At 27.8% G+C, this 26,972-nt stretch overlaps 3 protein-coding genes across 3 annotated transcripts; all 3 read left to right on the forward strand.

Moving 5' to 3' along the window:
* Window positions 1–11,750, forward strand: LOC107171200 (piwi-like protein Siwi). Its single transcript, XM_089215688.1, has 18 exons — window positions 1–178; window positions 6,174–6,407; window positions 6,471–6,501; window positions 6,737–6,856; window positions 7,155–7,366; window positions 7,561–7,746; window positions 7,811–7,987; window positions 8,066–8,221; window positions 8,286–8,431; window positions 8,505–8,613; window positions 8,695–8,984; window positions 9,055–9,209; window positions 9,282–9,406; window positions 9,464–9,632; window positions 10,688–10,809; window positions 10,874–11,031; window positions 11,192–11,339; window positions 11,402–11,750. The coding sequence occupies exons 2-18, from the start codon at window positions 6,294–6,296 to the stop codon at window positions 11,516–11,518; spliced, it is 2,535 nt and encodes an 844-aa protein (XP_089071814.1). The 5' UTR covers window positions 1–178; window positions 6,174–6,293; the 3' UTR covers window positions 11,519–11,750.
* A 142-nt stretch (window positions 11,751–11,892) lies between these two features.
* Window positions 11,893–17,027, forward strand: LOC149060309 (uncharacterized). The gene is made up of 6 exons (XM_089215690.1): window positions 11,893–13,560; window positions 14,056–14,136; window positions 14,211–14,250; window positions 14,386–14,502; window positions 16,471–16,674; window positions 16,854–17,027. Exons 1-6 carry the CDS (start codon window positions 13,543–13,545, stop codon window positions 16,958–16,960), a joined length of 567 nt encoding a protein of 188 aa, XP_089071816.1. The 5' UTR covers window positions 11,893–13,542; the 3' UTR covers window positions 16,961–17,027.
* Window positions 17,028–21,960: 4,933 nt separating this feature from the next.
* LOC107171199 (uncharacterized) lies at window positions 21,961–25,015 on the forward strand. Its single transcript, XM_089216529.1, has 9 exons — window positions 21,961–22,125; window positions 22,227–22,474; window positions 22,591–22,702; window positions 23,027–23,252; window positions 23,322–23,531; window positions 23,877–24,005; window positions 24,205–24,531; window positions 24,598–24,699; window positions 24,801–25,015. Exons 1-9 carry the CDS (start codon window positions 22,012–22,014, stop codon window positions 24,995–24,997), a joined length of 1,665 nt encoding a protein of 554 aa, XP_089072655.1. The 5' UTR covers window positions 21,961–22,011; the 3' UTR covers window positions 24,998–25,015.
* Window positions 25,016–26,972: the final 1,957 nt, after the last annotated feature.

A 26,972-nucleotide genomic window follows, 5' to 3' on the forward strand; every position in this document is an offset into this window, starting at 1 on the left:
CAAAACCACCACCACAGTTTTGTAATTTCACCGGTTGCAGTGCTGCGTGCGCCGCTGGCCACTGCATTTATCAGTTTTCAGTGTTTGCACTTCAGTTTTTGTATCGCGACTCGAGAGGCAAGGTGCTTGTCGTTCACGCTCGTTTCGTCTCCCGACTCTTCTACACTCGTCACCAGAGGTACGTTTATTATTTATTAGTTGGTACTATTGGTACTTGGATTTTTTTTTTATTTCCATAAAAATATCTACCACCATCGTGCTGTCATAATATCGTCCTACTTCTACTATTCAAATAGAAACGAAAACGTGGTTTTGCGTTTTTCAAGTCCGGCGGCGGCGGAGGATTATTTTCATTATTTTTGTTTTCTTTCTTACATGTGCGCCAAGGATAGTAGAAATTTTAAATTTTGTATTTTATATTTCAAATTCCAATTATAATAATAAAAATAAATTATAGATATCGAATGCTATTGCTATTAAAAAATTTGGTATATCTCTTTCCCCATTTACATATTCTTCACATAATGTATTGAGTTTATTTTGTTATTCGGTGTATATTTAAAAAAAAAAATTTTTTCGCAACATACTCGGTGAATTTTGCGCTAATGTTGATTTGTTTGATATACGTTATACTTATACTAGTGATGGAAATACGTCATCGTCAGAGCAACGTATATGAATGTAACTAAACACGTGGCGTATTATACATGGAAAATATGAAAAGAGTCATGTTTTCTTTTTATCTAAATTTTCGTCAACATAATATAGAGAATATTATTAGTAAAGTTCTAAAAATATTAGGATTTGTGAAACATTATTCTTTTGATTTTAAAAATCCACATTTATTCCTGCTACTAAACGACAATGCATTAATGAAGTTCATACACCAATTCTGATATTGATAGCATTGAGCGTGTCTAAACTGCTTATTGAGATACATAATATCATTCAAACTTATTATACCCATAGGCGGTACTAGACCCTCTTGGCAGGGGGGCAGAAAACAGTTACGAGCGTCTGGAGACAGCACTCTCGGAGCAGTTTCCCTTATCACAATACCATTATCACAACCAACCAAGATACTAGTTACAATGTTTAATACCATTCCTTTGGTTAATACTTTATTAGTATAATAATTATCAATTATTGATATTAAATTTAAATATTAAATTATTTAAATTATTACCATAACACAGCGATTCCCAACCTCGGGTCTCGACCCAAATTAGGGTCGCAGAGGTTTTTATAGAGGGTCGCGAAATTATGATTTTTTTTTTATGGGGGGGGGGGGGTTCACCAAAAGTTAAATTAAAAATATTAGGGTCACGTTTACAGTGGCGTGCCCAGGAAATTTCAATGGGGAGGGGGGATATATTTTATAAATTTTTTGGTAAAAGTACATTTAAATTAATTATGGTTATCCAAATATAAAAATTGCTTAACATTATATGTTCATTCATGCATAATGAGTATCATTCTACAATTAGAATTAATTTAAATAGCCCCACACTATTCACTATTGTTTAAATAAAATGACAAAATTAAACTAATAACATTTATAACCTTTATTAAAATATTTAATATTCAAAAGAAAAATAATTCTTATAAACAACTTAATTATTCCAAACGAAAATTTAACCGCCTAGATTTTGTACTCATCTCATTAATGACTTCATCAGTATTTATTTTAATGTCTCGATGAATGTTCATCAGAGCTAAGCCGTTTAATCTTGCTTGTCCAATAGAATATATAAATGTTTATAAATGTCTATGGTAATATACTAATATCTAATAAGTTGAAGTCAACAAAAAAAAGTCAATGGGGAGGGATATAACCCCTAACCATCCCCCCCCCCCCTTGGGCACGCTACTGCACGTTTATAAAAGGTTGGGAACCGCTGCCATAACAGCATAACTTCTATAACAAAATATACATAATTATTTTGTCATGATTATTAGTTACTACAAATTACAATACAATGGCAAAACAGGACACATTAAATTTAATTTAATAAGGCACGTTTCCCTATATTTTTACTATGAAATACACAATTATATACATAATTTAATTTTATCCCTCTGTATTGAACAATTTTAGTAGATGATCATATTTATTCCCTCTCTTTCCAATCATTAAATACTACAATTAATTAACAAAATATTTATATATAATTTTATTACTTCATCATAAATATAATGTACATTGTCAAAAATAATCTAAATTATAATTTTGATGGCACGTTTCCCTATATTTTTTCTATTATTACCTAAAATAGTTGTGTACTGCATTGTCTGCAGTATTGACATACACACAGTATTTAATTAACAGAATCTGTTAATTCTCTTTCTATGTACAAAGATGAAAGATTAGTGAATCTACTCTGCACCATACTGGTTCATAACCAATTCTTAATGCGACGCATTGTGTAAAATGACCTTTCACATGTTGCTTATGCAATTGGTATGGTTAATGCAACTTGCATTAATTTGTTAAGGTTTGGATATACTTCCGGATTACATGTGCATATGACATCTTCAAATTAAAAAAAAATATCAATATATGTAGCTATTTCTTGGCTTTTTTCGGAAAATCTTTTATTCAAATTTGAAATCACATCATCAATAATTCTGAAGTATGCAGTTCTTTGCCAATAAACGTCAACAGATACACATTCATCTTCATTAATACGGTATGTGGCTCCCGTTGGATAAGTCAAAGCATAATCTTGAAGTGTTATAGGTTCTTTTCTTTTACGTTTTTTACTTTGAATTCAAAACAAAAAATAAAATAATAAAAGTAATAAATAATCACAATGAAATTATCATAGTTAATAAGATAATAAAATATAAAAGTGATATTTAATTAATAATATGTTAAACTAACCTCCTATAGATACTAGATAGTGTTGTTAATACTATATCATTATCATCGCGAAAATCTTTTACTTTAATCTAGAATAAAGAGAATGCATTATTGGAACGTAAATCTTCAAAAGACTTTTGTAACACTTTTTATGACATTTACAGATTTATCCAAAGTAGCTGATTTACTTTGAAGCTGCTGACTAAACACATTTATGATTGATAAAACTTCATTTAGTATGAATACAACTACAACAAAATCACTGATTTGTATTGAATTTAAAATACCTATAAATAATGTTTTATTTATTTAGTTCATAATATATAATATGACAGTAATTATATTAGTTTAATAGGTGTAATTTAATAAATTGTTAATTTGTCATGAATAAAATTTAAAACTTCTATACAATACCTACCTATTGCTTTCGCTACATCTTTGTCATATTGAACTTCTTTTCGGAGAGTAACAATAATTGCCTTACAGTTCTTGAACAACAAATCCAATGTGTATCTTTTTAAGACTAAGTTGTTTTTGGATATCAAGTATAGTTAAGGATTTTTAGATGGTCGAGAAAAATGGACATAGGTTGATTCTATAATTTTGAATACCTTTGAGCACTATAAATAAAACATTTTTCATTGACAAAAGTTGATACTCAAGTTCTTTTAAAATAAATTACCTTTATTGATTTGGATAAATCTAAAACATCTAAATTAAGTCTATACGCCATACAGTGTGTATACAGGGTGATTTTGTTATCATAAACCACTCATTATTTCAAAAAGTATCAATGTTTTTGAAAATATTTTTTTACAAAGTTTCATGTTGTTAAAAAAACAAAGTTTTTATTAAAAAATTAGGTTTTTAAATAATTTTTATCATAATTTTTAAGTTTTTTACTTTTTTGAATGACAACCTAGAGTTTCAATTTCATATTCCAAAGTAGAATATTTTTCTAAGCATTTTAATATGTAAAAATCGAATTTTGGACGAGTAGGTTATGATTTATAAGTATTTTAAGTTTAGACAAGCGGAGTAGTGGACAAACATTTTGCTGGGTAACCCCGTAACACTTCACTCCGCCAATCTAAACTTTAAATACTTATAACTTATAAACTACTCCTCCAAAATTCGATTTTTACGTATCAAAATACTCAGGAAAATATTCTGCTTTGGAATATGAAATTAAAACTCTAGGTTGTCATTCAAAAAATAAAAATGTTGTTTTTTTTAACAACATGAAACTTTGTAAAAAAATATTTTCAAAAAATTGATACTTTTTAAAATAATGAGTGGTTCATGATAAAAAATTCACCCTGTATATGGCTACTGGATATTGCTTTTGCACTTTAGCTTATACTCTGTTTAGATGACCGGACATAACACTAGATCCATCGTAAGATTGAGCCACTATATGAATGATTTCCTTGTTTGTATTTTGTTGTTCAAAGTCTCGTTCAAAGTAATGCATTAAGTAAATTTGTGTTGTATTTTGGCCACTAGAAACATCTATGAAACCCAAAAATCTTCCAAAACATTCAATCCTACAGCATATTGTATACATAATGAAAGCCAGTGGTGTATTTAGGGGGGGGGGGCTAGTGGGCTGCAGCCCCTCCTGAAATTACAGTATTAACTTTTAACTATATTGTAGTCTCTAGGTGCTAGATAATTATTGTTAGTCGCTATATATTATAGCCCACCCCAAAAATTATTTCTATATACGCTACTGATGAAAGCTTTTCTATAACTCTTAAGAACATAATTGGCAATTATTATGAAATGACCCTTAATTATTTTTAAACATGCTTTTTCATTTTTTAGACTAAAATGAACGTAATATAATAACAATTACAATTTGGTTTCCTTAGATTTATAGATAATTAGATATTAAAATACCAACCTAGCTTTATCACACATAATAGCAAAGAAACCAGTTTTTGAATATTCATTAAGTGTCATTTCCTTTATGGCACTGGCACAAATATCAATAAGTTTGATTTGAATTCTCCAACTACTATAATTTGTATCTTTAGAATACATATTTTCAAATCTGATACTGATTTAGCATACAATTTGCACAACTCTGTAAAATTTCCTAAAACACAAAATAACTGATAATTTTACTTTAATAATATTTATTATAATATTAGAATATAGGTACCTTGATTAATTGATTCATCATTCTCATAATGTCTTCTAAAGGCAACAGCTTGTTTCCTATAAACGACACTATGTTGATTAGATGTGAAAAGTACTGAAACATTTTTCTTATTTGTTCTCTGTGTGCAGACGACAATTGAGCTACAACAGTTTCTTTTGTTTTACTTGAATACAATGATGACAGTTTCGAAACACATGGCTATGAGCAATATTATGTTTTTTTAATCGTTCACTGAGCTACATAACAATATTATAACTTTGATTAAAATAAAATAATAATAGTTACACATTTACACTATTAATCTATCAAATTTAAATTTGACTTGCACTCTTATTTTATTATTATTTTTTAATTTATATAAATTAAAATAATTATACACACCTGCAACTTATCCTTTCCAAGAGCACTGACACTTTGCTCCAAGTGCCCCAATAACGACTTATTTTCTTCTACTTTAATTAAGATTTTATTTTCATATTGTACTTTAAACCCTTTAAACCTTATTCTGAATTCAGAATTATTATTGTTAAACTATATACTAAAATTATTTTATTTTTTTGTTTATTCATATTAGCTATTCACTTATTTATATAATATTATTATTTTACTTTATATTAGTCAGTGTAATTTTAACCACTATATACAACTAGGCCTAGGTCCATTATATTTAATTATTTGAATTTTTATTATCATTGTGATTGTGTAGTCTAAGTTGAATGAAAATAGTAGTTACTATGAATTTTATATATTAAAATATTGTGCTACTATGAATACGTTTTTATGTCCTCCATCATTAAGAGCCCATATTACAATTAGTTGAACTCCGGTTAAACAACGGAATTCGGCCGGTAAAATCAGTGGTTCAAACATAACCGAGGTTTAAACTATGATTGTAAAACGGGTCCTAAATACTTTTCAAATGGCGTTTGGTTATCCAAATTTTTTCTTACTTCAGTCCAATTTCATTGGTTAAGAGTACTGTATTTGCTCATTTATCTGGCTTTTATATCATTCTTACCTTTAGAAATTAAAAAAAAAATTTTAAATGGATCCAGTTAGACTTTAAAAGAGGATAAGCTCGTATGGACTTTTCTAGTACCAACAAATCAACCAATTTTATTAAATCCTTCTGGATATTTTCAGATATGTTTGTCTGGAATTAATGAAAGAAGAGGACCAAGACCAGTACATTCCCCAATAACTTCTACATAATTACTGTGACCACCATTTACAGTTGTAAACATATAACAGCTACCTCGTCAAATGCCACCTAAAGCTCCTGGTGCCTCTCAAAAGAGGGCCCCAAAGCCAAATGGACCAAGACCTATGGTTTCTGGTGAAAGCTCTATAGTTCCTAATCAGGTCCCAATAGCAGCAGTAAGAATCTTTTAAAAATGTATGGCATATATTTACCAAGTATTTATATATGTTTTTTTCTAGGTACAACAAGGACTTAAGACTTTAAATACAGGTAAAACAAAAAAATTATCTCAAATTTATATTAGGTATATATAGGATTATATTAATATAATATAAACAAAAAAATCAACTTGTGTCTTTTTATACTCAAAAAAATTCAAGTTGATGTTAAATTTGATGGAATACCTAATACTATATATTAGTTGCTAATATTAATATTAGTTAATAAAACTTTTAATGATTCTAAATTGTATTAGTTTTTTTAATAGTTTTTGATAAATCCTTAGGTGGGGATGTACCAGCATTACCAGTAGGCCGTGGAGCTATAAGAGGTCGAAGACAAATTGAGCTTGAACATTTTAGGACTCCAAGACCTGAATCTTCATTGGGCAAAGTGGGAAAACAAGGTAAGATATTATTTAAATGAACACCTTTTTCTTTTATAAATATATTGTGTATACCCTATATTAAATGATGTATAAAAAAAATAAATACTATGCAACTAATTGTATAAGGTTAGTCAACAATACTTAGTTAATTACATTTACTTGGGAAGTAAAATAATATAAAAAATTAACTTGCAATATTGCATAAAATATTATAATATAAGTTAAATTTATTGTGGTGGCTACATTTAATTTATCATATTATATCAAGACTAACTGTTGCTATTAAGCGTAAATTATATGCTAAAATTTTCTTCAGGAACTTCAGGGCAACCTGTGAAATTGTTGGCAAATTATTTTCCGATAACCTCATATGCAAATTGGTGTTTATACCAATATAGAGTTGATTTTGATCTAGAAGAAGATAGAATTAGTACTAAAAGAGGATTATTAGCTCAGCACAAAGAACGATTGGGAGGATATTTATTTGATGGAACAATGTTGTTTTCTGGAAGCCGATATGATCCACCAGTAAGTTGTATACGTTTGTGATTTATTAAATGTAAATTGTAGATATGTAGGTATTATTTTGGTGGTACTAATATAAAAATGAATAATAGGTTTTAAAATATGTTTAAAAGAAACAATATTTCACTATTGGTTCATGTTAAAGATTATGCAACCTAGTGTTCAAATGTAATATCAAATTCAATATTTTGGTTTAGACTTTTGAACTTACATCCAAACGACGCTCAGATGATCAAATTATAATAATCAAAGTAAAATTCATAAATGTAATAGAGACTGGTGATTATGCCAACATTCAAGTTTTTAACTTACTCTTGCGCAACTGTCTTCGTCATCTTAAACTAACATTGATTGGAAGAAACTTTTATGATCCAGATGCTAAAGTAAATTTGTAATTATATAAATATTTTATCAATTATTTTCCCGTCATCTTATAATTGCTTTTAGATTGATATGGCTCAACATAAGCTTCAACTTTGGCCAGGTTACGAAACAACAATTGGCAGGTATGAAGACAACATATTATTAAGTGCCGATATATCTACCAAAGTAATGCGTCAAGAGACAGTATTGGACTTTTTAAATCAGTGTGCTAATGAAAGAAATCGTAACCAAGATTGGATGGTGAGTTTATTATGAATTAGTATGTTTTCAGTAAAATTTACTTTCAATAAATAATTTAATGACTAATATATTATTTAGATCAACTTTAAAATGGGAATTGTTGGTACTACAGTAATGACAAAATACAACAACGAAACATACAGAATTGATGACATAGATGAAAATTCAGACCCTACTTCTAAATTCCGGAAAAAAGATGGTTCTGAACTATCCTACATGCAATATTACAAAGAAGTACATATCTTGCGATAAATTTCATTATACTAGACCTTAATTAAAATATGCATTACTGTGTTAGAAATGGAACATAACCATTCGTACGGCTAAGCAACCAATGTTGATTTCAAAAAATAAAAGATCCATACGAACATTTGGTGAAGAAGATACGTTGGTGTATCTTGTTCCAGAGTTGTGTATTATGACTGGTATAACTGATGCCATGAGGTAATCAACTAAAATTTACTTAATTCATATTAATTTTTAATTGATGTTCTAACTATATTGTCTTAAATTATAGAAATAATTTTACACTTATGAAAGATATGGCAATACATACCCGCGTTAATCCCAAAGAACGTATGAACCGACTAACAAATTTTGCAAATCGTCTTCTCAAAACACCAGATGTAAGTTATTTTCATTATATATATTTGGTATATAAGTATTTTCAATTATCTTATTGTAAACATTTTTAAATTATCATGTAGTCTGTGAGTGAATTGAAAAGATGGAACCTGACTTTGAGTAATAAGCTTGTTGAACTAACTGCTCGTACTTTACAACCTGAACCAATCCAAAGTCGTTCTAAAGGATATAACGGCGGAGAAGAAGCAGACTGGACAAAACATTTACGCTCTTTACCAATGTTCACCTCTGCGATGGTGAAACATTGGGTTATTTTAACTCCTAAGGACTGTTATCGAGAAGTTGACTTATTTGCACAGACTCTGGCAAAGGCTGCTCAAGGGATGACTTTTACATTACCTAAGCCTGCGATGTAAATTTTTCACATAGTTAACTGTGTAAGTTTTCTACCGTATTATTAAACTCTCAAATACAATTTTCAGAGTACCAATGAACGATGGAAGATCAAATACATTTTTAATTCATTTGGAACAAGTTATTAATGAATCTAATCCGGCATTGATTTTATGTGTTATTCCATCGGCACGTGGTGATGTTTATAGTTTGATTAAACGGAAATTATGTATTGATAGAGCTGGTATGTTTTAAAATTTTATATTTTATGTGTACTCATTATTTATGTTTAATGTGTATTTTTAACTTTTTTCAGTACCATCCCAAGTAGTATTGTTGAAAAATGTGCAAAAAAACAACTTGTCTGTATGTACAAAAATCGCCATTCAAATAAACTGCAAACTTGGAGGTGCTCCTTGGCTAGTTACCATTCCTAAAAAAGTAATTATTTTTGAACACTAGTTCAACTGTATTTACATATTACGAAACATTTTTCAGGGGATGATGATAGTTGGTTTTGATGTGTGCCATGATAGTCAACGGAAAAATATATCATTCGGAGCGTTAGTATCAACCATGGACGACACTCATACAAGTTACTTCAGTTGTGTAGAGCCTCATGAAAGTGGAGAGGAACTTTCTGTTCATTTCGCTACTGGCATAACTAGTAAATGCTTAAATGTTTTTTTTATTGTGATTTGCTTGAAAAATAAGATAATACCATTAATCTACATTTCTGTAAACATGCCTCAAACTATATTAAGCTTATAATATATATGTTGTATTAAGTTGACAACTGTTAGAGCTTACCATTAGCTAATTATTTAGGTCCTCAAAGAATTTTCCCATGTAAAATTGAAATTCATGTACTTTGATAATATTTGAGTTATATATTGTCAAGTCAAGCGTATTTAGCATCGTTTGTGGAAATAATTCATAGTAAATACAATTTTTAAACATTCGAATAGTCTGTTCACACTGTGGGAGAATTTCTTCTTGTCCCTCTTCTGTTTGGCGATTTACTAAGGCAGTGTAAGATGATAAATAAAATGATTTCCCTTATATATATATATTTATCACATAATATATACTCACGACCAGGGCTCGGGACTTGTAGCACTTAAAATCATTAAAATAAGTGCTTAAAAAAGCTTTGAAAGCACTCAAATAAGCATTTAAAAAACTTAAATTGTTGCAAAAATACTTATCATAAAACTAAAAACTAAAAAATCTAACAAAATAAAAATAAATTTTTTCATTTTCGAGACTAAGGATTTTATGGATTTTCCGAGGAATTTACTGAAAAATGAAATAATAAACAATATTTATAATAGTTAAAAACATAAAAACGTAGAAATATTGGTAAAATAAGCAGAAAAACTGGAAATAAGCATTTTTTTTTAAAAACCGCTGAAACAATAAAAAAAAGCACTTTCAAACTTCATAACTAAATATATTATAACATGACATACACTTCCATACCACTATGCTACATTTAAAGTCAATCCATAAAAATAAGCAAATGCTTTAATTTCCGAGCCCTGCTCATGACATTTGTATGTATATTTATTTAACTACAATTTTTAATACGTATAAATTAAATTGGTCTGTTTTCGTTTCACTAAAAATGTCATAGGTATATAAAAGGTTTTAAAAAATAAAAGTTTTATATATTGAAGATTTGAAATAAACTATAGTAAAAAAATGATTTTGTCTTTTCAGAGGCCTTGGCCAAGTATAGATCTAAAAATGGGGTATTACCTTCTTCCATTATCGTATACAGAGATGGTGTTGGAGAAGGTCAATTATCACATGTCCATAAAACGGAAGTTAGACTTTTTAAGGTACCGTGATATTAATATAAGATATTCTATTTCAAATTTCATACTATAATTTATATTTTTTTAGACTGCTTGTGAACAAGTTTATGGACCAAAGTCTGTCCCATTTGCATTTGTTATAGTCACCAAACGTATAAGTGCAAGATTTTTTGCACCTACTAAGAATGGCCCTGAAAATCCTCGACCTGGTACAATAATTGATACTGTGGTTACAGACCCAACCAAGTAAGATATAGCTTAAATTATTTCATCACTGATTTAAAAACTTGATCAATATAATTTAATTCTGTTGTGATTGGTATAGATAGCTTACAGTTACTGTTTTACTTGTTTGTTGTATAGTAGTGTAAGTAAATAGAATGTAATGGTTAATCTTGAATTTCAGGTACGATTTCTTTTTAGTTTCACAACATGTAAGGCAGGGTACTGTAACTCCTACACATTATCAAGTAATTGAAGACACACTTAGATTTCCTCCTGATATTATGCAAAGACTTACATTCAAGTTGACCCATATGTACTACAATTGGTCGGTTAGTAAACCATTGTGGATATTTTTTTTATTATACCTATATATAATGTTTTACGCTTTTAGGGTACTGTGCGGGTTCCTGCTCCGTGTCAGTTAGCACACAAGTTGGCATTCCTCACTGGTCAGACCCTCAGACGTTCTCCCCACATTGGATTAGATGAGTTGTTATACTATTTATAACTAAATCATTTTGATATGTCATTCATATTTCAATAATTACTACTCTTATCAACTTTTTTATATGAAGCCATATTTAAATACTTTTATTTTATTGATCTTTTAATAGTGTGTATTGATATAATTCCATTTTTATGTTAATAACTGTTTTGAGGTGTCGCCTAATAATTATTAACTCTAACATCTTATAATTTAATTTACATTACTTGATAAAAATATATATACAATTACAACATATTGTAATTTTTTTAACCTAATAGTATACAGTCATGTTTTATCTTCAAGTATTTTTAAATAAATCAATCATTTTACCATCTTGGTGTTCCTTGGTTGTAATCATGTAATTAGGTTTAATTGTATTCATTTTCCATACATTAAAAAATGTATGCTTTAAGACATTAATAGGCAGACAATAAATTGTTTTCCCAATCGTACATTTTTTTTTCTAAATAACAATTTATTTATATTAAACTTGTGACACTGTGAATATTAAACATTAAATAAATAATCAAGACATAGAAGTAGACAATGTATTTCAAGCTGATATTTTTAGTGATCATGACTATTATAAATCAGATACAGAATCATGTGTGTTATATTACATCTGTGGGTATGTCACAAGATATATTAATAAACACACTAAGTGTAACAATTGTCAAATTGCAGTACAAGGTAGAGCAAAGAAATTATAAGATTATTTAATTCCTTAACTAAAAATTATTATTTTAGGTAAAACATCATTTTCTGATATGGTTGAAGCAACTCTCACAAATATTAAAACTAGAGAAGGCTTAATTCATCCAAGCACATTTTTATTCAATTTGTTGATAAACGTAGAGGAATCATTTCAAACATTTTGCAATGATTTTGATGTTTTTCAACAGACAGTTGATGATTTTTTTAACAAAAAATTGAAACTTATCAACACTTTTCCATGTAGTATGCATAAAATTGAAGTACTGACTTTTATAATATCATATTATGTAAAGATGAGGATGTGTCAATATACAAAAGTTTTAAACAATGATCAAAAAAACAAAATAATGCAAAGAAAAAGAAGAATTCAAAACTTGTTAATACATAGATTAAAATATTAATCAAATTAGAGAATACAATCAGAAACAGAATTTTGAAATGGAGAGTTAGGTAGTGAAAAAAAAGCTTACTGTTTCGTCTGTATTTTTATAATTAAAATTTAAAGTAGGTAGTGTAATATTTTTTGGGTAATAAATAAATCGCGTATTTTTGTTATGAATGTGTACATCTACCCTACGTTTTAAAAATCCAGAATCTATTTTCCCTCAAAACCATTTTACGACATCAAAAATGTATTACATAAATTATAAATATAAAATAAAAATAAATAATAATGGTAATAACTAATAGTTCCATTCTAGTCCATGATAGCGCTACATTCGCACTTGTCCCATTTCCCCCCGCACAAGCCTACTCAATTCCATATGCGGCCCTGCTCCCCGTCACCCGCCCACCAGTTCGTTTCCAGTCCATACTATCTTAGTCCGTGGCGATGACGTTGCTCTAAACCTACAAAACTCATAGGGTGTCTTAGGAGGTGGGGGCAGATCTTTCAGAAACATAACCTATGATGATTAAATTAACCTCCAAATATTTAGTATCAAAAAATATATATATATATGGACATAGGAAACAAATCACGATTTTTTTTTACATATTATTTAATTAATAAACTACTAATTTTAATTTTTATAATATAAATAATAAAATACGATATAAGAATTCAGCGCAATAGTGAGTCTGAGTTTTAAACCCAGGAATTTTAGTTTTTTATGTTGGCAACACCCATTATTATGGTCGTCGTCACGTTTAACCTAACCTAAATTAATCTAACACTTAACCGTATTTCGTCGACGACAAAGCTTTGTAGGTAATATTGTAGGTACAGTGTTGAGTTGCCGTACTATTCACCTTGTCAGTCGTTTTTGTGTCGCTCAATACGATTTTCTTCATTCGAGCTCGTTTCATTTTCTGTCTGTTTATCACCAGTCATGGGGTATAATATTAAGGTATGTTAATTTGCATTATATATTTGTTTATAGCGTCTATTTCAATTGAAATAGAAATGAAAACGTGGTTTTGCATTTTGTTTCTTTTAAGCCCGGGGGCGGCAGTTTTATTTAAAAATATATTTGTTTTCTCTTTTCTACAAGCGACAAGGACATTGCCGTCAACTAATTCTATATATTAATTTTCGTATCATTCTTTTAACTCTATTCGAAAAAAATGAAAATATAGCTATTTACAGATTTTTTTTTTTAAATGTATTTTTAATAATTTATTTAAATTTTTAAATTTTGGGTTTCAATTTATTGGTTGAGTTATATGTAATTCTAAATACTTTTATACCCTCCATATTTAAAGCCTCTTCAAACACATGGTAATTTAATTATTTTCATACTTCATTCCAATTGTAATGATTAAGAAATAAGAATACAGTATTTGCTCGTTTATTTGGCTTTTACTTATATTCTTACTTTGACAAATTAAAATTATTATTATAGTTATCTAACATTATTAAATGGATCGAACAATTGGACCTTGAAGAAAAACCGATAGTTTCAAAAAAAGACGTAATGGCGGAGGTAATTATTGTTTGAATTTTCATACTATATCTACATGTATTAAGTTTGTACATGATGTGTTATTTTTTTTCAAGGTACAACAAGTTACAGAAAGCCTTAAAACTTCAGACACAGGTATTATATATATAATTTATCTCAAATCTAAATTAGGTTGATAAAATGCCTAACACATTGATAGTTGTAATTATTACAACTATAATTAATTTAAAATTGTATTAGATTTTCAATTAATTTTGGATAATTCTTTAGGAGATGTATTTCCAGTACCGATAGGGAGTGGAGCTATAAGAGGTCGAAGACAAATTGATTTTGAAAATTTTGGGTCACCAAGAACTGTATCTTCATTGGGTGAAATTGGTAAACAAGGTAAGGTATTATTTAAATGAATATTTTAAAAATACTCTAAGACTCTATTATTAAACAATATTAGAACAATACTTCAAATAATTTTAGTTATTTGTGATCAGATATACCTATTGAGACAGTCAATAATATCTACTTGGGAAATGAGATTAAATGGAATAACTATACTAATAAATTTACTAGCATTATTACATAAAATATTATAATATTTGTAAAATTGATTGTGGTACCCACATTTAATTTATTTAATTATATCAATAACATCTCTTGTTAATAAGTGTTATTACTAATCATATATTATAATAATAATAGTATGTATTACATAGGTAAGTACAAGTTATCGCCGATAACAATTTTATCATAGCCACATAGGCATTGATAAGTATTACTGAATTAGTAACCAATTAGTACGTAACTATGGTAACTTTAAAACTATAAAATAAAAAATTTAAAATCCCATCCCTTATTATCATCATTCACTTAGGTTATTTATTATCCAATTTAATTGGCAATGAATAATGATTGATAAAACTACCTCAAATTATCTATATTACATTTCTACATTTCTTTGTCTCTTAGTAAAGTTTGTAACATTGTGCTTAAACAGTTCGTTCTTGTGACTTGTGAATTTAATAAATTTATAACGGAAATAATTAATACCAAAAGAGGTGGTAAAAAAATAATTTTTGATAAACACTTTTATTATATTCCGTGATATTTTTGATTTATATTATTTAATTTTCGTAAGCTGCAGTAGATTTACCTATGTACAATTATACAATTATATTTATATATTAATTCAATCTAAAATTAATTTAATTTTTAGTTTTTACATTTATTTATTTGCATTGTACATTATTATTGTCTACTTAGTTTTTTTCGGTGGGGGGGGGGGGACGTCCATTGTATTGGGTGGAAAAGGCACGGGGGGGGGAACGTCTTAGATTCATAATATATATACAAGAGGATCTTATGGTAAGCAATCAGAATACGGTAAATACAGCTATATACCGGAAAAAAGGAAAAATATAATTTATATGCAATGTACACTATCAAACTCGTTACCATTATGCTGGTGTGTAATCATTATTCATATTTTATTTGGTTCTACTTTTTATCTACTTGAAATTATTTACCAACTTTTTTTGTATAAATTAAATATTTATTTTAATTTTTAATGTATAATGCCTGACACGAGAAAAACAATTGTTTTTATAATTGTAAAAAAAAAAAACCCCTAACTTATATTATTATTTATTTGAAATGGCATGTAAAAATTTAAAATATATTCATTTGATTACCCTAAACTACAATCTTAAACAATGATGGGTTTGACCGTTGAGAAATGCCAACTGGTATGGAGCAGGAACCCACACAGTACCCTAAGAATGAAAAACATTATATAGGTACAATAAAATAAAAATGTTTACCATTACATTTGAAGAGAACATTTTTAACATAATGTAATAACACTTATTAACAACAGATGTTATTGATATAATAAAATAAATTAAATGTGGGTACCACAATCAATTTCACAAATATTATAATATTTTATGTAATAATGCTAGTAAATTTATTAGTATAGTTATTCCATTTAATCTCATTTCCCAAGTAGATATCATTGACTGTCTTAATAGGTATATCTGATCATAAATAACTAAAATTATTTGAAGTATTGTTTTAATGTTGTTTAATATCATTTCACCCAATGAAGATATAGTTCATTAATATTTTTACACTCTAAAGACTGGTACACACAAGTGCTATTTTCTTTGCATGATATTTTATCGCAAGTATATTTTAAATCTAAATAGATATTATATATTATATAACCTTACCTAGTATATAAAGATATAAAATATTGTATGTTGAAAATAACATTCATGTATACCGGCCCTTTATAAGCATTATTAGTTTGAAACAAAATAACAACAATATTACCCAGATGCTAAGAAATGTATATTTTAGGAGTTGATGTTGCGATGAACACTCATTTGAAAACTGTTAAAAGTACTATGAAAAATAATCAGCCAATACATTATGGTACACTTAGAATCTGTGGTAACAAGATACGGTACTTCATTTCACTAGATTCACTAACCCTTGAAATATTGCTAGTTGACGATTCACCTAAATCAAGGGTAAATCGTAACGGCCGAGGAACTCCTGGAGGTTTGTAACATAATTTTTCTATTATCAAAAAGGCAATATGAGTAATTTGTAAAACAAAATAAAAAATATTTATCAATATTAAATAACAACTAATAATTCCTATATTTCTCTTTATAGATTAACTAAAATTTTAAATACATTTAAGATTATTTATTTAATGTCTTCTTGTTTTATTTTAGGACCCGGAAGAGTTCGTGGACATGGAGGTCCAAAAGGACGAGGAAGTCGTGGAGGACCTCGGGAAGGTGGAAGTCGTGGACGTAGTGGTGGACCACCTCGGCGCTAAAACTATAATTTTCATGTTCCTAATATATAAGAAAATATTTGAAATATATTATTTTAAATATTTTGTATTTTTAGTGCATATAAATCCATTTTCCCTTTTTGAAATATGTTTTCTGCCAATGTAAATCTATCTTCTGCTTATTGTACAAAGTACTCAAGTAATAGAATATGATTTTTGAAAACATATCTTAATTAATCAAGAAGTTTAGTTGAAAAAATTGCTCGACATTTAAAAAAAAAAATTTTAATAATATTTAATTTGAAAAAATTAATTATATATTTGAGGTAGCCATTTTATAGTAAACTTCTTTTTATATTTTTCGAAAAAACTCATAAGAATATTAAGATTTGCTTAGTGCTTTATTATTATTAGCACATATTACTTGGATACCTTAAGAGGACGCTACACATGTATGTGTTGTCTCCGTCTTACAAGGGCGTAACATTGCAAAAACTGTTTCGCGCGAGAAAGAACCAAGAAAGTTATAACTTAGAAACGTAATTTTCACCACATAAAAAGGAGAATTTTGTCTGTGCAATATCGTTTTTATTTTTTCGATATCACTTATACAAAAAAAATTCTTATTGTTTTATAATACATTAATTTTATGTTTTTTAAGCATGAATAACTTTTTTTGTAGTTCTGTTATCGAAAAAATGTTGTTGTGTTAATTTGTCGTACTCACGGACTAAGATATACAGGACTGGAAACGGAGTATTATCAGTGGAACCCAAATGTTTTCATATGGTACATCACGGACTCCTAATCAAACGTTTGTTTACTAAAAATGTATCTTAATAACTCAATAAACAATATAATATACATAGGTACATTTGAATGTTTTTAGATTTAATGTTATACTTTAAATAAATCAAATTTACGCACAATATAATATCAATCGTCAATAACCTATTTATTTTATTTTAATTCAAAAAAATTTAACAATAAATATATTAATACAACATAGAAAATAATTAAACTTAACTTTCCTAAACATAACATAAATTCATTTTTAACCAGTACATGGCTTCTTTATTCATATATACCTAATTAATATATTTGTAAATGCTCGGAGGTAGGAGTGGACTGTATAATCGTTAGGTAAGAATCAAAAAGATAAATAATGGTGCAACAACTTATGTTTGCCACGGTGTCACCGGGTGCTACTATTCAAATAAAAATGATAATAATAATAATACTTAGGTGAAGTAGGGGGCACAATAGTGCTGGCCAGCGGAGGGCAATAAATAATAATAAAATTATAAAACTAATTACGACATAATAACAAAATATATCTCTTATATTATAAAACGCTAAGACGGCTCTTACGACGTCCTTGGAGAACCGTACCGTTTATACGTCGTCCTCGGCCCAGGTTACGTACCACATAGATCCCGCGACAAGTGGATCCACATTCGTCAAATGGATCCCTTTGGACATTTAGATCCTATGATATTAACCATAATCTCCCGCGTCATTTAGATACCCAGTTATTGGCGGCAATTTTAAAAACTTATAAAAATACCTAAATATAATATTAATAAATAATAAGAATAAAAAAATTTTTAAAATTATTAAGTCTTAAAGTAAGTGACTTGTATAAGCGATGCTTAAAATGTCTAATTTTATAAATTGTAAAAATATGTCCATTTCTAAGTATTTTGTTTTATTCATTATAAATTGTAAGACACTAAGCGTTAAACAATTACAGTGGAATTCGATAACTCGAATTTCTATAAGTCGAATTTTCGATATCTCGAAGGAATGCCTTGGCCCCTGGCTTCCGACATATGATATATGTGATAAATTTTCTCTATAATTCGAATTTCTCGATAAGTCGAAGTAATTTTAGTTGAATTTTAGCTTATAACTCGAAATTATATAATAAAATATAACACATACAATGAACATACCTCGATAACTCGAAGGTCAAATAACCAAGTAAATATGTATGTATGTATTATTATAAATAACGATAATCGTAATCGAAAACCGATTAATATTATCAATACTACCTATACTATATTACCTATACTACTTAAAAGGTACAGTTATAAATTCAACGATATATGTAATATGTCTGTAATATGTACGATATAAAGTCTATATCTACGATAAGTTACGTTTATCTTATTGAAAACTTCACAGATAGGTCAAACAATCAAAAATATCTGATTTCTTTAAAAAATAGTTCTTTTATTCTACTTTATTTATTACATTATACTTTTTTTTAAATTTTAATACAATATACATACCTACATAGTACATACATTATTCATTTATTAGTAAATACATAAATAAATAAAATTATAAAATTATAATCTTTGTGTTTTTAAATAAAAAATATTTTCGATAACTCGAATTTTTTGGCAGATTCGAGTTATTGAGGTTTTCCATAAGTCGAATTTTTGATAACTCGAATTTTTTTTTCGCCCCCAACCGATTCGAGTTATCGAGGTTCCACTGTATGTATTGATTGATATATTGGTACGTAAAACCAAGGGTATTCAATGTTGTTTGTTGTTAGCACAACATATAATCTCAAATCTCAAATAACTTTTTATTATAAATTTATATATTATTATTTTGTGTTTATCATTTATTATTATTTTATTTAAAGCAACTTTCATGGTGGTTGGGCGGAACCGCCGGAACCTCTACGAGTTAATGACCAGTGACCACTGGATTAAATACAATACTGTAATTATTAAATTTTAATGCTGATGCTGGCCATTGGGGGGGGGGGTACTTGTCCCCTCCCCAGATAAATTATATAAACTTTTAATTTAATAAGTATTAGCTTGATATTAACAAAATAAAACAAATTTTTTAACTTTTTAGATATGAAATAAACATAAATATATACAATGCTATAGGTTACTACTCTATCATATTAACGACACATTATAGGTACCCTCAAAAGATTGTTGATCGCCAATCATTTTCGGTGTTGCGTGCTAGTGTGTTATACGAAATCCTAGTAATAGCAATAATAGCATACTATTATTTATTAACTATTAAGTAGGTATTAATATTGTTGTAGTGATATTATGATATGTAGTATACGTACAATTTACATTTATGATTTATATTCATACCATACATAACATAGAATGAACTTATATAATATAATATTATATTATGCTGTCGTTTGAATAGTACAATAGAACTATAATATTAATCGTTAGGTATGGATCCATAAACATTCAATACCACAGTTATTTTATCAGAAACTTAATGTTTTGACTTCTAATAAACGTATAATTATGATTTTCTAAAATCTGATAATAAAATACACATATATGTACTATGTACTTAGTGTATTCCTTAATTCCTTAATTAAATTCACTTATATCATCTCTTTCGCTACGATTTTCAAATGCAAACAAATAGTTAACAAAGATTAAAAATTAAACCTTAAATGATTTCAAAACAATAATTAAACTTATTAGTAAACAAAATAATTATATAATTATGTTTCGTCACAACCATAGTGACTTGTGAGTTTGTGACTATATAGTATCTTATATAATATCTATATATGGTATAAGTTTCTTCTTTAGTTTACAACTATTAAATTATTATATAAATATCAAATATCAAATATACAATTATAATGTATTGTAACAAAAAAATTTGAAACAACCCTCCTCTAAAAAAATTAAATATTCAGAATACACGCCTCTGACGTATATTGCACGGGTCTGGGGTAATATTGACATATCACAAGGCGTACTTGAAAATAAGGCCGTATTTTTTTAAAGACTTAAAGTAAAAAAGTTAGTACCTAGTGGGTAACAAAGTTTTTATATTTTGAACTTAAAAACGATGATTGTCCCGATCAGTTAAATCAGACACCACTACACCAGTGACCTCTGGCCAGTATATTAAAAATTCAATTATTAGAATGCAACACTTGAATACGCAGCATTGATACTATTTGCAACTTAAAAGCTCATCGTCCACGTATATATAATTAATTTATATAATATAATAATGATGAATGTCGATTATTAGATGACGGGCTTTCAAGTATATAAGCGATACCTACTTCTATATAAACGATTATGAAGTTATTTTCATATGAGTATCTAGTAGGTATCTACGTTCTACAAGCATAACGACTAACGAGTACCATCATATTATAGGTACATGGAAACTGACATTCCAATAGGATTCTAGTTTCTAAGTAATAATTTACAGGAACATTTAATGTTAATAATGTATATACAATCTGTCATCTGATGAACATCTTAGAAATGTTTAGGTACCTGATTATTACCTGTTAATAATATATCTATGTATACATGCATACAATTTTGAATGTATATAACTATGTCTTTGTCTATATGTCTATATAAGACCCCCTGAACCAATTTTATTTTCATTTGGTTCAAAACTTTTGATGCTATAATAACAGTCAAGCCAACAAATAAGTTATATCCATTTTCGATATATTTTATTTTATTTCAAATATGGAAAAAATAATTTCAACTTTAGAAGGATCGAAAGGCCAAGGGCATACATTCAAAGATGAAGATGGATTTGTCTATTGGAAAAAATTAGATTGTAAATTTCATATGACTGTCAGATGTTCATTGTGGAATAAGACCGGGTAAATAATTATGTTTTGTTTTAAATTAATAAAACTGCATGCATATTTCATAGATTTTTAGGGCATATAATTGTTGGCCCTACAGTAATGTCCAATAGTCGGTATAATAAATAATTATTATAAGGGCAATGCACGAGACATATATTCTTTTGTTCAAAAACATGCTGTATAGAAAAAATTTCACAAAACACAAAACAAATTAAACTTAGCCTTATTACTGAAGTTAATTTAACAAAATCCTTTTCTTATAGTGATATTTTCTTGTTTTAGGTGTAAAGCAAAAGGCAAAATTTAAACGATGGCGGCGCCGCGGAAGCAATGCGAAAGCAGATCCCGCGGCGTCGTCGGTTAAAACAGAAAAAAAAAAAAAAAAAAAAAAAAAAGGTGTAAAGCAAAAGGCAAAATTTATAAAAATGACAAAACAAAACTTATATTAATGGTGGGTCATGATGACAATCACTATGAAAACAATATTGTAACAAAATTCAGAGATATTTGTAACGTACGTGCTAAAAACGAACAGATTTCGCTTCGTATAATTTATAATGAGGTAAAATGTTTTTTATTTATTTTTAATATTTAAAAATATATCTCCATCAATATTTTCAAAATAATCATTAAATTTTTTATACTATATTGTTAAAATCTTAGACAAGTTCTATGCCTGAATTCATGAATATAAATGTTGGTTCATTTATATCTCATCGTCGAACAATGCAAAGGCATAGAAAATCGAATCAACCGACATCACCAAACACCATGACCGATTTCCATCATCAATTGACTGGAGACTACGCTCATCTTTCAGTGATGAATAATGCACCCATTTATATGGGGAAAATAGGCACTGGCCCTGAAGAAGGGATAACAATGTTATTTGTATTACCAGAAATTAAAAAGTAAACTATATGTACCTACTTAGTACTAATACTATATATGCCTATAAAATTAATTATATTGATATGTATGTAAATAAATTTAAATAATAGTATAAAACCTATGTTTTCCTTTTCAGTATACTTAGGACTGGAACAACATTTTTGATGGATGGTACATTTAGTGCTGCTCCATCATTTAACCGGGAGTGTCAACAGCTTTATGTTATAATGGGTATAACATTTAACACCGTGAGTTATACCTATATATAATTATATTAATTTATACAAATATTGTAAATTACAATATGATAATCATTGCTTACCTTAAACCAATAAATCCATTTGTAAGATGTTTTTCTTATTAACTACTTATTCATAAATATCATATCCAAGTATATTGAGCTTATTGAGGTACATAACTCAGTAATTAGGAAAGGGAGGGAAGGAGGATAGACATTGACAAAAAACTAAATGCTCAAGTACAGCAGTAAGTGGTAGCAAGGAATACTTATATTATAAAGCCCCTCATCCAACTATGTATACATTTTTAATTATAAAATATTTGTGTTTTAGGGTTTCCCAATAGCATTTGCATTGATGTCAAGAAAGACAGTGAGGGCGTATAATGCTTTGTTTAAAAGGTTGTTAGAAATTGAGCCACAATGGACACCACAAACAATTATTGTGGATTTTGAAAGAGCCGCAATGGTTTCATTGAAAACAATTTTTAATAATGTTTCAATAAGGGGATGCTGGTTCCATAGCTCTCAAGCTCTGTGGAGAAAAGTAGGGGAATTCGGTAAGCTTATAAATATTTTTGATACCTAGTTAAATTAATATGTAATAAACAAACTTAAATTTATTACAGGAATGATAGAAATGTGTACTGGACATCGAGGTGTGTACGACATTATTCATATGTTAATGGCATTACCGCTGTTGCCTATGGATAAAGTGATGGAAGGTTTTGTCTCTATAATAGATTTTTATTCAGAAAATGTCGAAAATAATTTACAAGAGGAAAGCTGTAGAAAATTTGATAGATATTTTCAATATTATAAATCAACATGGCTCCAAGGTTTGTAAATCCTTATAAATATTAAAAGATGACATTGGGAGTTTGCTGCATTACAATTTAACATCATTTTAATTTCAATTGGTCAATTACTAAATTACTTGTCCAATCGTTTACATGTATAGGCTAGTTGTAAAATTGTTAGGTGAAATGTTAATATTAATAGTTGCAAACTTGGTTTAAGACTTTAAGTATTTAACACATTTTTTTTAAATTAAATTTATATACTTATTTTAACTTATTCAATTGTTTATAATTTAAATATGAAAGGTAAAATACTGACAATGTTTGAGAAATATTGAATAATAACTATAGTGCATTTAAAAACATAATATATACATTATACAGGACCAAATGCAGATATCTTGTCTGTGAATGATGTTATTTGGCGAACAAATAATGTATTAGAAGTTAGCCATCAACACCTTCGTATGCACATGGGTAATATGCATCAACCAGAACCATGGGTGTTTTTAAGTAATTTGTTTTATAATTTTTACTAATTTATATGTTTGTATTATGTTTGCTTATATACCTTAAACATAAAACATTTTTAACATTTTTCCTTCGTAACTTTAAAATTTTTATTAACTATAACTATAAAGCAACTACAAATTTCTAACAAAACAAATATAATTATCCATAATAGGTGTTAAACAACATTTCAATTTTACAGAAGGGTTAATTACATACTCTAGTGGTATATTGGCCGATTATAACTTGGCGATTGATGGTATCCAGGTCAGGGAACCACAACGGCAAATCTGGATAGACCATCAAAGAAACCTTGATTTGGCTTCTAGGCTGTTGACTGAAGGGCGTTACACAGTTATGGAATTTTTGGCATGCACTAAACATATCACTCCAAATTTTGGAGTAGTTCGACCAATGCTTCTTGCCCAACCAATTCCTGAAATACAACCGGTTTTAGAGATTCGACAACCATTTAATGCCAGAGAACAAATTTTACAAAGATGGCCTATTGTTGATGGACAAATAAATAGTAAAATTTAATATAGGTACTCACTAAGAAACAACTAAAATATTCCTAATATTCTTTTATTTTTAGTATTGCATCTTCTTCATGGGCTGGACGATGAAGAAGATATACCACAACCGGCAAGACCAGTATTACCACAAACTATCAACATTTGTCTTGAAGACTTGACCTGTAAATAAATATTAAACTAAAAATATATAATCATTAACCATTCATGCATATTACATTAATTAATATACATAATTATCATTTAACATACTTTGAATTTTCAGTTGAACCAATTGTATCAGAAAAATGCTATATATGCCAGTATTCAATGGCCACTGTCGTAGCATCACCCTGTTGGCATCAAGGATTGTGTGCTCCTTGTCATGAAACATATACAAAGATGCCACCATATAAGAATTTACCATATTACAGATGTCCTTTGTGTAGAGGAGAAATAAAAAAATATTTTATAATAGTTTAAGATTTAAGAAATATAATAATTCTAATAACCAATTTTCCATCTTGAAAAATGTATTTTTGACATGATTATGTTGTTACATGTTTATTTACTAAAATCTTATATTATAAGTTACTGTAGTTAATTGTTTAATTACTTTGCAAAGGTAAAATTTAAATAAAAATAAATAAATAATTCTTAGATCAAATTTGTAGTTATTTACTATGAAATGTATTATATTAATTTATTCAAATATTGTTAGATATACTGTATTTTTTTGTTCTATTATTTTCAAAAACATGCAGGGTTAAATGGGTTAAAAATAATAAATATGATGGTTAATTACTTGTTTCATGTTTGTTTTTCTGACAGTGATAGTTTTAATTTTAAAGAATTCTTTTATCACTAATATAATATGATATAAAATCAGCCTAAAACAGTAAACACAACTATAATAATAATTGATTATTATAATTGACTATTGTATTAATTTATATTTATCTATATCCTATATGTTTCTGTACTGAATGTGGAAGTGTGTAAAAGATTTTGTTAAACCTATTGAATTGACAATTATTACATTTTATAATTAAATTGCTTTACTTCAGTTGAAAATGTATAAGAAGTAGTTTTATTTATAATCTTTTATCAACTGTACCTATACCTATTAAAATTATGACATTATGATGATCAGTGCTGTAGTCCTAAAAAAAGCAGAGGGTATACTATGAGTTATAATATAAAACATTTAAACTATAATATTACTATCATTAGGTTTCACTTTGGTAGAGGTTAAATAACACAACACACATACATTAATTGTACAAATTAAAATTAAAACTAAACATTTTTTTTCCATCAAAAATATTAATAATAATCTAATGACTTATTTTTATATTATTTGGTAATTTCACTACAACAGAGGATACGACTTAATCAGAAGGTATACAGAGTTTATTAGAAATAACCAGAAAGTATACGGCCGTATACCCTCCACTACAGCACTGATTACGATGGCCATTAGAATTATTTATTGTTATTTCACCTTCCACTGTACTTACTTATAATTTATAAATGATAGAATTTGATACACAATAATTGTTCAAAGCTTAGAGACTATCCCAGTAAATATACATCAATGTCTATTAGATATGTACCTATTAGGTATCATTTATATTTTATATGGATAAAATTATCTAATTTTTATGTTTAATATCTGTTTTTTTACGCTCCAAAATAAGTCTGAATGAGACAACTATTTAATGTTTTGGTGGATATTGTTAATATACACCTTTAAGATTGACTGGTATACAAACTAGCATTTGAGATGTATAGAAATTATCTATTATTTTTATAAGATATGATACAGCATGATTAATTAATATACTTAAAAATATTCTTATTGCATCATTTTTACCTTTACTATTATTGACTAGTCCACTTATTTACTATTATACATTTTGGGATAAAAGTACATATTTAGTCTGATAGGTGTTAAATGTAATAATATTCAAAAACAAAAATTAATACACTAAATTAATTTATTTTAATATACATAAATAAATAATAATTGATAATTTGAAAAGTGTGCAATCCCAAGAAATACAATACCTATATAATATTATGATAAAATACAATAATTTTTATGATGTTTAAAACAAAATACTAAGTTAGTTTAACAATTAATCAAACAATCCATAATAATGTTTCACTCAATTATAGACAAGACAAAGTAACTACTTGCATTTTAAGTAGGTCACTGGTACACCACACCATGTTCACTTAATTACTATATGGAAAACAGCTATATATGATGAAAGTATATATGTAGTTTTATTAAACTACATGCTAGATAATACATTTAATTATAATATATATTTAAACTGAATACCCTCATGAAAATATAAAGATTTTAATTACCTCATTTGTATTATTAAGGTGTGGATGTTGTAGTTGAAAAAGTAGTAAAATTGAAGGCATTAATAATTACATTCAAATT

Source organism: Diuraphis noxia, unplaced genomic scaffold (assembly GCF_037042655.1).
Source record: "Diuraphis noxia isolate RWA-SAM2 unplaced genomic scaffold, SU_Dnox_SAM2 contig0001, whole genome shotgun sequence".
Taxonomy (NCBI): Eukaryota; Metazoa; Arthropoda; class Insecta; order Hemiptera; family Aphididae; genus Diuraphis; species Diuraphis noxia.